Below are 12,529 nucleotides of genomic sequence, written 5' to 3'. Positions count from 1 at the left end.
TCATGCTGGACCCAGTCTGCTATGAACTTTTGCTATCTACTCTCCCTGCTGCCTAGGCTGACCCACATGGCAGGTAGCTTTGGTGATATCTGTATTGTTGGCACTGGGATGTCTGATTAATCTCAGAACTAACTTCTGACCAAAAGCAGTCTTCTGGGTTATAGTTGTCAAGACCTCATTTCAATAAATGGGCAGGTGATTTTTCAAAATGTATTTTTATTGCACTTAGACTGTCTGCATGTAAGTGCTATGGCACTCTTCTGGAGGTCAGAGGGATGACAACTTGGGAGTCAGTTCTTCCCCATGTGGATCCCAGGGCTTAAATTCAGGTCATCAGGCTTGGCACTGAGCCATTTTGACAGCCCCTGGAACCAGTGATTTTAAGAAAGACAATAGTATTTTGGTAATGTGCTTTATCCCTGTAAAAATGGTTTTGTTTTGGGTGTAAGACTCAGGCTCTAATGGAAGTTTCAGAAGGTGTTCAGTAATAAATGACTCTTGAAGTCACATGCAAAATATTTGCATGCAACGTATCTTAGAGGAAAAGTTTGCTGCTATCAAAAAGGCTTCTGACCTAAGGAAAGTTAGGTGTCAGCTTTTCTAAACTTACACCCCAGTGCTACTTACCCACTGGTGTATGCCTCTCCTTCCTCCCCTTAACTCATTTAAAATGCCTGAGCATCAAAGTGTTTTTTCCAGGTCTAGGACTGGGCCCAGGGGGCCTTGCCTCACACGTTAACCACAAACTCAGACCTGGCAGTACTGGTTATCAAGCCTAGGGAAATACTCTACCAAGCCCAGTAGACAGTCTAAATGTTTTTTCTCCTTCTGTTCCTAGAGGTCAGTATTACAAGGGTGTGGTTGAACCACAGTCCTGCCTCAGAAAGCTATGGGCCCTGATAAAGGTGAGCAGTAGGCTAATGGCCAATTCTTACATTGTTTGGGAAAGCCTGAAGCCCCCAAGACTGTTCTAACCGAAAGACTCAGCCATGAAGCAAGCCTTAAGATGCAAAGTTAGAGAAACTTGCTCAAAACACTGATGATAAAGACAGGCAGTTAATGGACTAGTGAGGGAGCGAGTCATTCTTTCTGTACACAAGCACTCTTTTGGGGGGGGGGGGGGGGGCGGGTGTCTGATTTACCTCAAAACTTCCTTCTGACCAAAAGCAGTCTTCTGGGTTATAGTTGGGATATTTGTATTCTTGGACCAGTAGCCTTGAGGCACATGGAACTTTCTAGAGGTAAAAATACTCAGCTCTACAACCTGGCCAAGAATGGGCCCTGCCTAGGGTGATTCCCATGTTCTCCAAAGTCGACTTACCTTTTGTAATCGGATCAGTGCAGGCCCACAAATACGGGAATACACAGTGGTCAACTATTGCTTAATACATAATGGCATAGTGCTACAACTACATTTTTTTTTTTTTTTAAGTTTTAGAGACAGGGTTTCTTTTCTGTGTAGCCCTGGCTGTCCTGGAGCTCGCTCTGTAGACCAGGCTGGCCTCAAACTCAGAGATCCACCTCCTGAGTGCTGGGATAAAAGACATGCATCACCGCCACTGGCTGGCTCTATCTTCTTAAATACATCCTTGGGTTTTTCTTTCCCCCCTCCTGTATCCTTAAATATGTTATCTAGAGATGATTTAACTATGTATAAATAATTACAAGAAACTTTTGCTTGAATATCTTTTGATCTATGGTTAAATATACAGGTGTGGGACTCAAGTCTCATGTGAGACTTGCCATCTTATTCTCGCTGAGCTACCTATTGAGAGTCTTATAATAGCTGAGCTCGTAAGAAATACCAGCATATGCATGTAAACAGAAAATCTCAACCCTGGACCATGAGTAGATACTGCCATCATAACCCTCAAGGGTTATTTTTCTTTTGGTTTTCGAGATAAGGGTTTCTCTGTGTAGCCCTGTCTGTCCTGGATCTCACTCTGTAGACCAGGCTGGCCTCGAACTCACAGATCCACCTGTCTCTGCCTCCTGAGTGCTTCGATTAAAGGTGTGTGCCACCACTACCCAGCTATTTTTTCTTTCTTTTTTTTTTAAAAAAAAAAAAACAAATATTTTGACTTTTTTAGTCAATAGTCTCAGTAAGGTACTTACATGAAAAGAGGCAGAAACTGGGCACGGTGGCTCACTGTCTTTAATTTAAGACTTGGAAGGATGGGGCTACATAGAGAGTGAGATCCTGACTCAAAGCAAAAAAAGGAAGGGAGGGAAGGAAATTGGTAGGCATATAGATTAACAGTACATTAGCGAGTGTTGCTAAAAAATTAACCATAAAGATAAATTCAAAAGCAAATTTTAAAAGTCAATTGGTAATATAAATACTCTGCAAGATTTTTCTAATCCCTTAAAGAAATTTACCCAACCATTCTTCTATCTCCATAAGAGTACCTTTTTCCACCAAACACCTGGAGTGACAGGGTTTCTTTGTTCTGAAACTAGGTCTGTAGACAGAGAACCACCTGCCTCTGCCTCCCGCGTGCTGGGATTAAAGAAGTGCTACCACCTCCCGGCAATAAAGGGAATTTCTTATCCCTACCATTTCCCGATGAACATGGAAAATCTTTAGTGTTCAGCCAGGCCAAAATACAAGAAAAAAGTCCCATTTCCATTCTATCATATTAGAACAGTTAAGCTCAGTACCTCAAAAGATGGTCAATTTTTGTTGGTTGAGACAGGGTCTCATGTATCCCGGGCTGGCTCCCTGAGGGTGAGCTTGAACTTCTGGTCCTCTGGCTTCTCCTTTCAGAGTGCTGTAGGCATGTGCCACCACACCCTACTCATCAATAGATTCATTTATTTATTTTTGTTGTTGTTTTTTCAAGACAGGGTTTCTCAGTATAGTTTTGGTGCCTGTCCTGGATCTTGATCTGTAGACCAGGCTGGCCTCGAACTCAGAGATCTGCCTGGCTCTGCCTCGCGAGTGCTGGGATTAAAGGCGTGCGCCACCACCGCCCAGCCAGTCAATAGATTTATATAAAAAGAAGCAGGTTCCAGGTGTAGTAGCTCATAATCCCAGCATTTGGGAGGTTGAGGCGTAAGTGTTGGCACAAGATCAAGGCCTGCCAGAACTTAATCCTCTCCAAGACAGTCTGTTTGAAATCTCTCTTACCATGTTAGCAAGCAGCATGTAGCTGCCCCTACCCATCACTGGTCCTCAGGCCCCACACCTTGTCTGTTTCTCCAGTGGTCGGTCTCCCATTGTACTGAGCTCAAGGTAGACTGACTGTACCAGTGACACACAGTGACCTAGGAAACGGTGTGTGTGAATGTGAATAGTAAACACTTGGTGACAGAAAACAATTCTGAATCAGTCTGGTTTGTGCAGTTGATTCTTTAAACTGGTTTGGTCTTTTCTGTTGCTCCATCACAAAATGGAGCTAAATGTTGGAGGCAGATTCAGAGCACCCTTGGCTAGTGCTTGCCTGCCAAGGAGGCACCTTGCCAAGGCATTGCAGTCTCCAGCTCTGCAGGCTGTGCTTTTTCCAGTCTTTGAACACTTGGTGTGTCACTGAGTCCCAGAGGCAGGAAATAAAGGGAAGAAATCCTAAAGGTGAGTTGAGTTTCACTGGACAGCCAGGCGATTCAGGTTGCTCACTCTTAAGAGGTGACCAAGTACTAAGTACTGGTTTTGCTGGCAACTCGGGGCCGGTGCCATCTGTACAGTTGGCTACCACAGGCAGCCTGGGCTCTTCTTGCTTAGAAGCAGTATAGAGTCTGAGGTGTCCTGGGCCTACATCTCAGTATAGGGCCGTGGAGACAGTGCTGCTAACTACCAAGGAATGATGCCAGCTTGGCCACAACCAGCGGCTGCTGTTTGATAAAGGAGTTGAGAAGATGAGGAGGGAAGCCTGGTGCACCCAGCTCCACCTGGAAGGAGAAGGAGAAGAAGTGAAGGTGCAGACAGACCTGGAGCAGCCACTCTGGCAGTGGTGACTGGACACGCACTTGGGCTCCCGGTGTGGATCTAAGTACTAGCCTTCCCCTCCCCGATGATGAAGGTGCAGCTGGCCTGAGAGTGGAGAACTGTACACAACGGGTAAGTTAGGACTCTGCTGCTGCTGCCTCCAACAGTCCATCTATTTCCTAAGGACACTATGGTCAGCCATAAGGTATTAAGTCAGTCAATCTCTGGGGCTGGGAGCGTCACAACGACTATAAACTTGCTCATCCCTCGCTCTTTGACTCCCCTTGCTGTGAGCCTACTCTAGCCAGGGTGGCCTGTGCCGCTGGAGAGAAATACCCTAAGGTATACCATGAGACAGGATACAGTGCTGTCACCTGGACAAGGAAGATGACTCTTGTGATTTCTTTTCCCTCCATGATGGCAGGCTGCAGGACCCAGGCACTGGGCAGGATCTCTCCTCGGACCATTTTTCTGCTGGGTCTTGGCATGGATGTGTCATACACAGACTGAGCTGCCATGATTGACAGGTGCCCCTAGGGACAGAGATACATGTGAGTCCTGCCTGTGTAAGGACAAAACAGGATGATGACTACAATCAGCCTTTACGCCACCCTACCCTAGTGCCCGCTAACTGCACCTCAGCCCAAGTTCATCCCAAAACATTTTACCACCAGCAATATAGGCACCTCTTTGGCTTCCACGCAGACACAGCAGAAATCCCGCAGCTGCTTCAGCGCACACATTGTGGTGTCACACACCAAGTACACTAGAAGAACAGACAGATTCCATGCTCAAAAGCCCCCTTTTACTCCATTACTAGATCTCTAGCACAATCTTGCTGAGCAGTCTGGAGTTCCCAACAGTGCTACTCCAACCCTCTACCTCTGACCCTGGCCAGGCCTTCAGAAGCCTTCGAGTCCTTGGACTCACCCAGGCTGATACTGTTGGACACTCGCTGGTGCAGCCTTGCTGTATGGATAGGCTTGTGGTACAGAGGCCACAGAGTAGGGTCACTCACAGCTGCCCACACATGAGAGAGTGGCTGGGACACCACACCTGCACCCAAGAAGCCATGTCGAGTAGAAGAAAATTCCTTGTAGTAAAGCTGCACCTCCTGTTCCTCACCCTGGTAGCTGGGGGACACAGGAGACAAGAAATAGAAAGGAGGCTACCAGCATGAGGTGTGCCAGGAAGCCAGGGCAGAGAAGGAAGAGAATGATAGCAGAAGGACCGAAGTACTGCAAAATAACTTACTTCCAGCCAGCTGTTGCCTGGCGGCTGAAGAGGTTGTGGAGATTATCTGAACAAGCAGCCATTACCTGGGGTCAGAGGGTAGAAGCCAAGTCTCTAGGTTCATCAGTTCTGGCTAATTTTTACTAAATGCCCATTTGTCAAGGTGAGTTCCTGAAGCTCCCATGCCTTGGCCCTAATCTGCTTGGCTCCTTTTCCTCCCTCCCCATCCAGCATAAGTCTGGCTATAGAAACAAGAAGGGGAAAGAAGTACACACAGACTCACATCAGCCATTGAGGTGTTGACAATGTGTTTCGCCAAATCCTGGTAGAGGGAGGAGAAACAGGTCCCTAAACTGGATAGGCTGGAGGGAGAGCAGCCGCCAATGCCCAGGGAGGCTCTGTGGCCTGCAACAAAGAGATAAAACAGCAGGGTGGTGGGACAGTGGTATGGGACCAAGAGTCTTGCGCCAGTTAATCCCACAGCTATCAATCCCCAAGCTTCCTACTCACTGTAAGCTAAACTCTTCCAGGCAGACCCGGTTAGGTACAGCTGACTGTTCCTCACTGTGGACCGGCCCCGCCAGTCCCCTGTCCAAGAGTCTTGGAAGTCTGGTACTTGAGTGTCCTCCTACAGAAAAGAGATACTTAGAACAGGAGATCCAGAAGCGGCTTCCACTAGTGATTGTGATGGAAGTTCAGGAGGCTGGATGCTATGGTGGTTTGAATAAGTATGGCCCCCAAAAGGCTCATATATTTGAATGCTTTGGAAGCCTTCAAGCCCTTGGACTCACCGAGGCTGACACTGTTGGTTACCAGGGAGTGGGCACTATTTGAAAGGATTAAGGAGGTGTGGCCTTGTTGCAGGAAGAATGTCACTGGGGATGGGCTTTGAGGTTTCAAAGGCCCATGCCAGGTCCAGTGTCACTTTCTCTGGATCAGAATACAGCTCTCAGGCTGCAGAGATGGCTCAGAGGTCAAGAGTATTAATTGCTCTTCCTAAAGGTCCTGAGTCAGTTCCTAGCAACCACATGGTGGCTCACAGCCATCTATAATGAGATCTGATGCCCATTTCTATTGTGCAGGCAAACATGCAGACAGAACGTTGTATACATAATATTTTTTAAAGAGTATAGCTCTCAGCTACTTCTCCAGCACCATGCTTGCCTGCCGCCATGCTTTCTGCCATGATAATAATGGACTAAGTCCCGAAACTGTAAGCAAGCCCCTAATTAAATGCTTTCTTTTGTAAGAGTTGCCTCTTTTTTTTTAAAAAAAAGATTTATTTATTATGTATACAGTGTTCTGCCTGCATGTATGCCTACAGCCCAGAAGAGGACACCAGATCTCATTACAGATGGTTGTGAGCCACCATGTGGTTGCTGGGAATTGAACTCAGGTCCTCTGGAAGAGCAGTCAGTACGCTTAACCGCTGAGCCATCTCTCCAGCCCAAGAGTTGCCTCTTAACAGCAGTAGAACAGTAACTAAGACAGATGCCCTCAAGAGATTATAGCAATAGGTTCCAGCCAAGAAGGCTTCATTATCCAGGCCACAGGCTTAAAGAGTTGCTTGCAGATCAGCTGCCATGGCAATTGGAATAACCAAAACGTGAGCATGGGGCCCTCTGCTGAATGACCGAACTCCATGGTCATTGTATAAGTCATCTGTATCTTGGCAGCAGGAGGCAAGCCATCACTGGGGGCGGGGGGGGGGGGGGGGGGGGGTTGGTTGGTGTGGGTAATAAAGTCAGTGAAGAGATCACGGGGGGGGGGGGGGGGGTTGGTGTGGGTAATAAAGTCAGTGAAGAGATCATGGGGGGGGGTTGGTGTGGGTAATAAAGTCAGTGAAGAGATCACGGGGGGGGGGGGGTTGGTGTGGGTAATAAAGTCAGTGAAGAGGAGATGAGCAAACAATGAGCTCTGGACAGCAGACCTTGGCCCTGGCCAAGTTCAGCACTGAGCCAGAAGTCCTACTACAGGACCAGAGCCTCTGGATCTCTCCTGTCTTTGGTTAGTAAACTACCAGCTCCCAAGCCAGCCTTTCAGTGGAACAAAAACATTGCTAGTGAAATGATTCAGCAGGTAAAGGCATCTGTCACCAAGCCTGAAGAGGAGAGTCCCTGGGACAGAACTGATACTGAAAGCTGTCTTCTGACCTCCATATGTGACATGGTACCTGCATCCTATGTATACCTAGGTAAACGACAATCCGTTCTACCTCCTTATTCTCTCTCCTGCAGCAACAGTCTTGAGTCGGTTTTAGATCTGTCACTGTCAGGATCTCTTTCACCTAATCATCTCTCCACTTGCCTCCACCTCTCCCTTTTCACGAGATATGAGCATTGAAATATACAGAGATGTCTTTCCTAGCACTGAGCTTCCTGAAGTCAGTGTTCTATTTGTCATCTCCTACCTCTCACTTGCACAGCACCTGCCAGAACCTAGAACCATTTGCTCTCACCACTCCTCAAAAAAACCACCACCATAGTCCACAATACTGTGGGACAACAAGACGCATCCAGCCCCATCTGCCTGCATCTTTCAGCAGGCTGTCAATGCCCATCAAGATCTGTTCCCCTAGCGCTCAGGCTCTCAGCTCCCACCCATGTTCCCCCTCAACCACAATCATCTTGAGGTTCTTCTGCATCTGGGCCAATGCCTCAAGCAACTTCATCTGTTGACAGTGCTACACTGGTGATTTCTAGCTATAATCATGAATTAATATTGCTATGACAACTGAGTTGGCATTGGTGGCAGGGATTACATCAGAGACCCATTTTATAGATCAGGCCAAAATCGTTTATGCTTTTTGGGTCAAAGATAATATTGGGGGCAAGAAAAATGTAGTATTAAAAGAAAAACTTTAAAAGGCCAAAAGCAGGAAAACACTGATTAGTTTATAAATTAAAGACTTCATATATAACATAGCTATCAAAAATTGAAATATAAAACTATAGAAATATGCAAAAACCCTTAAAAATTAGCAGGCTGCAACAGCACATTAAAAGAATAATACTCCTGGTCTATAAAGTAAGTTCCAGGATATCCAGGGCTACACAGAGAAACCTTGTCTCAGAAAACACAAATTTTTAAAAAAGGGCTAGGAAGATGGCTTGGTGCTTAAGAGGACTGGATGCTCTTCCAGAGGACCTGGGTTCAATTCCCAGCACCCTCATGGCAGCTCACAACTGTCTGTAACTCCAGTTTCAGGGGATCTGACACTCTCCCAGATATACATGTAGGCAAAACACCAATGAATGTAAAAGTAAACTATTTAAAAAAAAAAAAAAAAAAAGGGAAGAATACATCATGTGTACAAGTATTCCATGTGTATTTAGAGAATTTTAAGAAGGCAAGAATAGTTTCATATTAGCCAATATGAACAAACGCACAAGATAACAATCTCCAAAAACTGGAAAGTAAAGCCCCCTTATGGTAAAATATATCTCCGTTTAAAACCTAGTATGAAGTAATAGAAGCCTCCTGCTAATGTCTAGAAAAAGGTGAGAACACTGGTTCTCACCTACTCAGGATCTAGCTAATACAGCTACAGGGCAGAAGCACAAAGTACCAGTAAGAACATGAGGAGATGTCTAGAATTTGACATGGCATGCCTACAGTCCTAAAGAAATCTAGATGGGCCTGCGATGGTGGCGCATGCCTTTGATCCCAGCACTTGGGAGGCAGAGCCAGGCAGATCTCTGTGAGTTCGAGGTCAGCTTGGTCTACAGAGAAATCTAGAGAAGGGTGCTATCCAATATGATAGCCTCCTTGTTTGCTGAGTGTACAATGTGGCACATGTGACCTAAGGACAAATATTTTGGACCTGGTGTCAGTCACTTATTCCTCCACAAATACAAAGCAGCAGATTGTAACTTCACATTTTCAGGAGCAACTACGGAAGAGCTTTGGGATTCCATACAACAGAGAATGGAAACCTGTAGCTTCCAAAAAACTGACACAAGAACACAGCAGGAGAAACAAAGTATCCCAGCACTTGCCCTGGCTTCATCACCCAGAAAGACGGCTCCCTTCTGTAGGGAGAACTCAATCACTGCAAACAGGACAAGCCTGGCGACTGGGAAGACCCACAACCCTTACAGGCTTACAGCCTAGCGAGATAAGGAACCTGGAATCTCCACAGCCTGGCTTTGGGAAAGGATTCACTTTAACTCCCAGCCATCCCCTAGGGTGCTGTAGACAGAAACCATTTTGATAACGGACCTAACTGTTTAAATTTGGACTACTCTCGGGATCAGAAATTCCTGTCCCCATCTCTGGGGTCCCATAGAAATTCCACTCTACTAACAGCAAGGGGAGCCACCTCATAAACAAGACCTGGCCTAGTAGAGTGACTGACTTAAACCTGCAGAGAGCATGTGGGGAACAAGTGTGACACAGAAGGGAAAGAGGACACTGTAGTTGAGAGAACTGTCCCAGATGACTAAAATGACGAGAAGGGAATGACAGGGACAGCGAAATCCAGAGGGTCAGGACTTCACAACCTAGATTCCTAAAAGCTGGGTAAATTCCTAGATACAGGTAGATAGCCAACAAAAATAAAATCAAGTGGGGAAAAAAAAAAGCAGATCTAGGGGTTGGGGATTTAGCTCAGTGGTAGAGCGCTTGCCTAGCAAGCGCAAGGCCCTGGGTTCGGCCCTCAGCTCTGGGAAAAAAAAAAAAAAGACAAAATAACAAAAAAAAAACCCCAGATCTATAACAAGCAACAAGACTAAAACCGTAATACAACAAAGAAAAGTCCAATACTGAATGACTTCATTACCAAATTCTACCAAACCTTAGAAGTTAATGCCAATGCTCTTCAAACTGTTCCATAAAATAGAAAGGAAAGAAACACAACCAAACTCATTCTAGGAAGCCAGTACCCTCCTGTTACCAGAGCCAGATAAACACACAACAAGAAGACTATAGGCTAACTTCTCTGATGAATATAGATGCAAAAATTCTCAACAAAATACTTGGAAACGGAGCCGGGCAGTGGTGGCGCACACCTTTAATCCCAGCACTTGGGAGGCAGAGCCAGGCGGATCTCTGTGAGTTCGAGGCCAGCCTGGGCTACCAAGTGAGTGCCAGGAAAGGCGCAAAGCTACACAGAGAAACCCTGTCTCGAAAAACCAAAAAAAAAAAAAAAAAAAAAAAATACTTGGAAACGGAATTTAAAAATACATTGAGGAGCTAGAAAGATGGCTCAGTGGTTAAGAGCACATGCTGCAGCCAGGCATAGTGGCACATGCCCTTAATCCCAGTGCTTGGGAGGCAGAGGCAGGCAGATCTGAGTTCAAGGCCAGCCTGGTCTACATAGCCAGGGCTACATAACTGAGACCCTATCTCAGGAAAAGAAAACAATCAAAAAGACCATGTGTTGCTTTTCCAGAGGACCCCAGTCCAGTTCTCAGGATCCATGAGACAGTTCACAACTGTCTCTAGCTTCATTCCCAGGAGAGCTGATGCCCTCTCCTGGCATCTGTGGGCACCAGGCACACATGGTATACATATACAAATTCAATCACACATGCATGCACATAAAAGTAAATTTTTAAGAAATTCAACATACTATTAAAAAACAAACTATAAAAACAATACCATCCATAATATGTGTTTCATTTATTTATTTTGTGGCTAAAAATAAACATAACTAAGAAAGTCAAAGATCTGCACAATGAAAACTGCAAAACACTGAAGAAAGAAATTGAAGACAGGCACTGAGAGAGGCTCAGAGGTTAAGAGCACTTCCTGATCTTCCAAAGTACCCCCACTTCAGTTTCCAGCACCCACATATGCTCAGAACTACTCCAGGGGATCCAGTGCACACATTTACACAAACACATGTATAAGTAAAAAAAAAATTGTTTTAAAAATCGTTAAATTCAAACACGGAACTGCCTCCCCAAAGTTCATTACTTGAAAGAATTATACAAGTACATGTCCATGACACTCAAAGCAATCGATCCACAGATTCAGCATAATCCTCATCAAAATGTCATATAATTCATATGGAAATATACTCCCAAATAAAGAATCTTAAGTAAAAAGTGCAAACAAAGCTGGAAGGTTCATAATACTTGATTGCAAGGCGTATACAGAATCATGGGAACAAAAACAGGGTGGTACTGGCATAAGGACACTCTCTGGCCACTCAGCCATCTTGCTCTGTATTCCAGCCACACAGGGCCCTGCTTAGCTCTTCACACTCCACGCTTCCTAGGCTGTCCCTCTCCCAACACCAACACCACTCAGCTCTTCTCGTCACCTTCTAGTCTCAGTTCAGTCTCTTCAGGGTGTCTTCACTGACCTTGTAGATTTGGACAAACTACCTAGTCCACTGGCTTAGCGTTCCTTCAGTTAGCTCAGTGCTACAGCAACAACAGCAACAGCAACAGCAACAACAACAGCAACAGCAACAGCAACAACAACAGCAACAGCAACAGCAACAGCAACAGCAGGAACAGCAACAACAGCAACAACAACAACAGCAACAACAGCAACAACAACAGGAACAACAGCAACAACAACAACAGCAACAACAGGAACAACAGCAGCAACAACAACAACAACAGCAACAACAGCAACAACAGCAACAACAGCAACAACAACAACAGCAACAACAACAGGAACAACAGCAACAACAGGAACAGCAACAACAACAGGAACAACAGCAGCAACAACAGCAACAACAACAACAACAACAACAGGAACAACAACAGCAACAACAGGAACAACAACAACAGCAACAACAACAGCAACAACAACAACAGCAACAGCAGCAACAACAACAGGAACAGCAACAACAGCAACAACAACAACAACAGCAACAACAACAACAACAACAACAACAGCAACAACAACAACAGGAACAACAGCAACAACAACAACAACAACAACAGGAACAACAGGAACAACAGGAACAGCAACAACAACAGCAACAACAACAGCAACAACAACAACAGGAACAGCAACAACAACAGCAACAACAACAGCAACAACACCACCACCAAGCAGCTCACTATTTCTACCTCTAACAGTCTAAGACAGTAACATTTTGCTCAGTACCTTCTCCTAAAATAATAGCTACTATTTTGGATAAAATAAAAGCTTAAGTTGAGGCTGGAGAGATGGCTCAGTATTAAGAGCCAGGCTGCTCTTCCAGAGGACCTGCGTTTGATTCCCAGTATCCATCCAGTGACTCACAACTGTCTGTAATCCCAGTCTCGGGATCTGATGCCCTCCTCTGATCTCTGTGGGCATCAGGCACTCAGGTGGTACACAAGCATACCTGCCGGCAAAACCCACACGCAAAACAAAAATAATCCTGCTGGGCATGATGGTACATGCCTTTAATGCCAGCACTCAGGA

General features: G+C 45.5%; 1 protein-coding gene across 6 annotated transcripts in view; it reads right to left on the bottom strand.

Annotated features, from left to right (window-relative positions):
• Positions 1 to 1,117: 1,117 nt before the first annotated feature.
• Stard9 (StAR related lipid transfer domain containing 9) overlaps positions 1,118 to 12,529 on the bottom strand; it is a 100,761-nt gene continuing 89,349 nt past the window's right edge. For 5 of the 6 annotated variants that reach the window (XM_052722454.1, XM_052722455.1, XM_052722456.1 and 2 more), the window contains 7 exons: positions 5,669 to 5,786; positions 5,442 to 5,563; positions 5,180 to 5,244; positions 4,856 to 5,058; positions 4,612 to 4,691; positions 4,300 to 4,458; positions 1,118 to 4,044 (listed from right to left, as the gene is read on the bottom strand). In XM_052722454.1, the coding sequence (XP_052578414.1) occupies positions 3,787 to 4,044; positions 4,300 to 4,458; positions 4,612 to 4,691; positions 4,856 to 5,058; positions 5,180 to 5,244; positions 5,442 to 5,563; positions 5,669 to 5,786 (1,005 nt within the window). In that variant the 3' untranslated portion in view covers positions 1,118 to 3,786. The remainder of the gene's footprint in view (positions 4,045 to 4,299; positions 4,459 to 4,611; positions 4,692 to 4,855; positions 5,059 to 5,179; positions 5,245 to 5,441; positions 5,564 to 5,668; positions 5,787 to 12,529) is intronic. The other variant, XM_052722459.1, reaches the window with a different exon arrangement.

This window comes from Peromyscus californicus, unplaced genomic scaffold (genome assembly GCF_007827085.1).
Source record: "Peromyscus californicus insignis strain IS unplaced genomic scaffold, ASM782708v3 Scaffold_7__1_contigs__length_154581171, whole genome shotgun sequence".
Classification (NCBI taxonomy): Eukaryota; Metazoa; Chordata; class Mammalia; order Rodentia; family Cricetidae; genus Peromyscus; species Peromyscus californicus.
The sequence above is the reverse complement of the archived record's forward strand: the minus strand, read 5'-3'. Positions and strand labels throughout refer to the sequence as shown.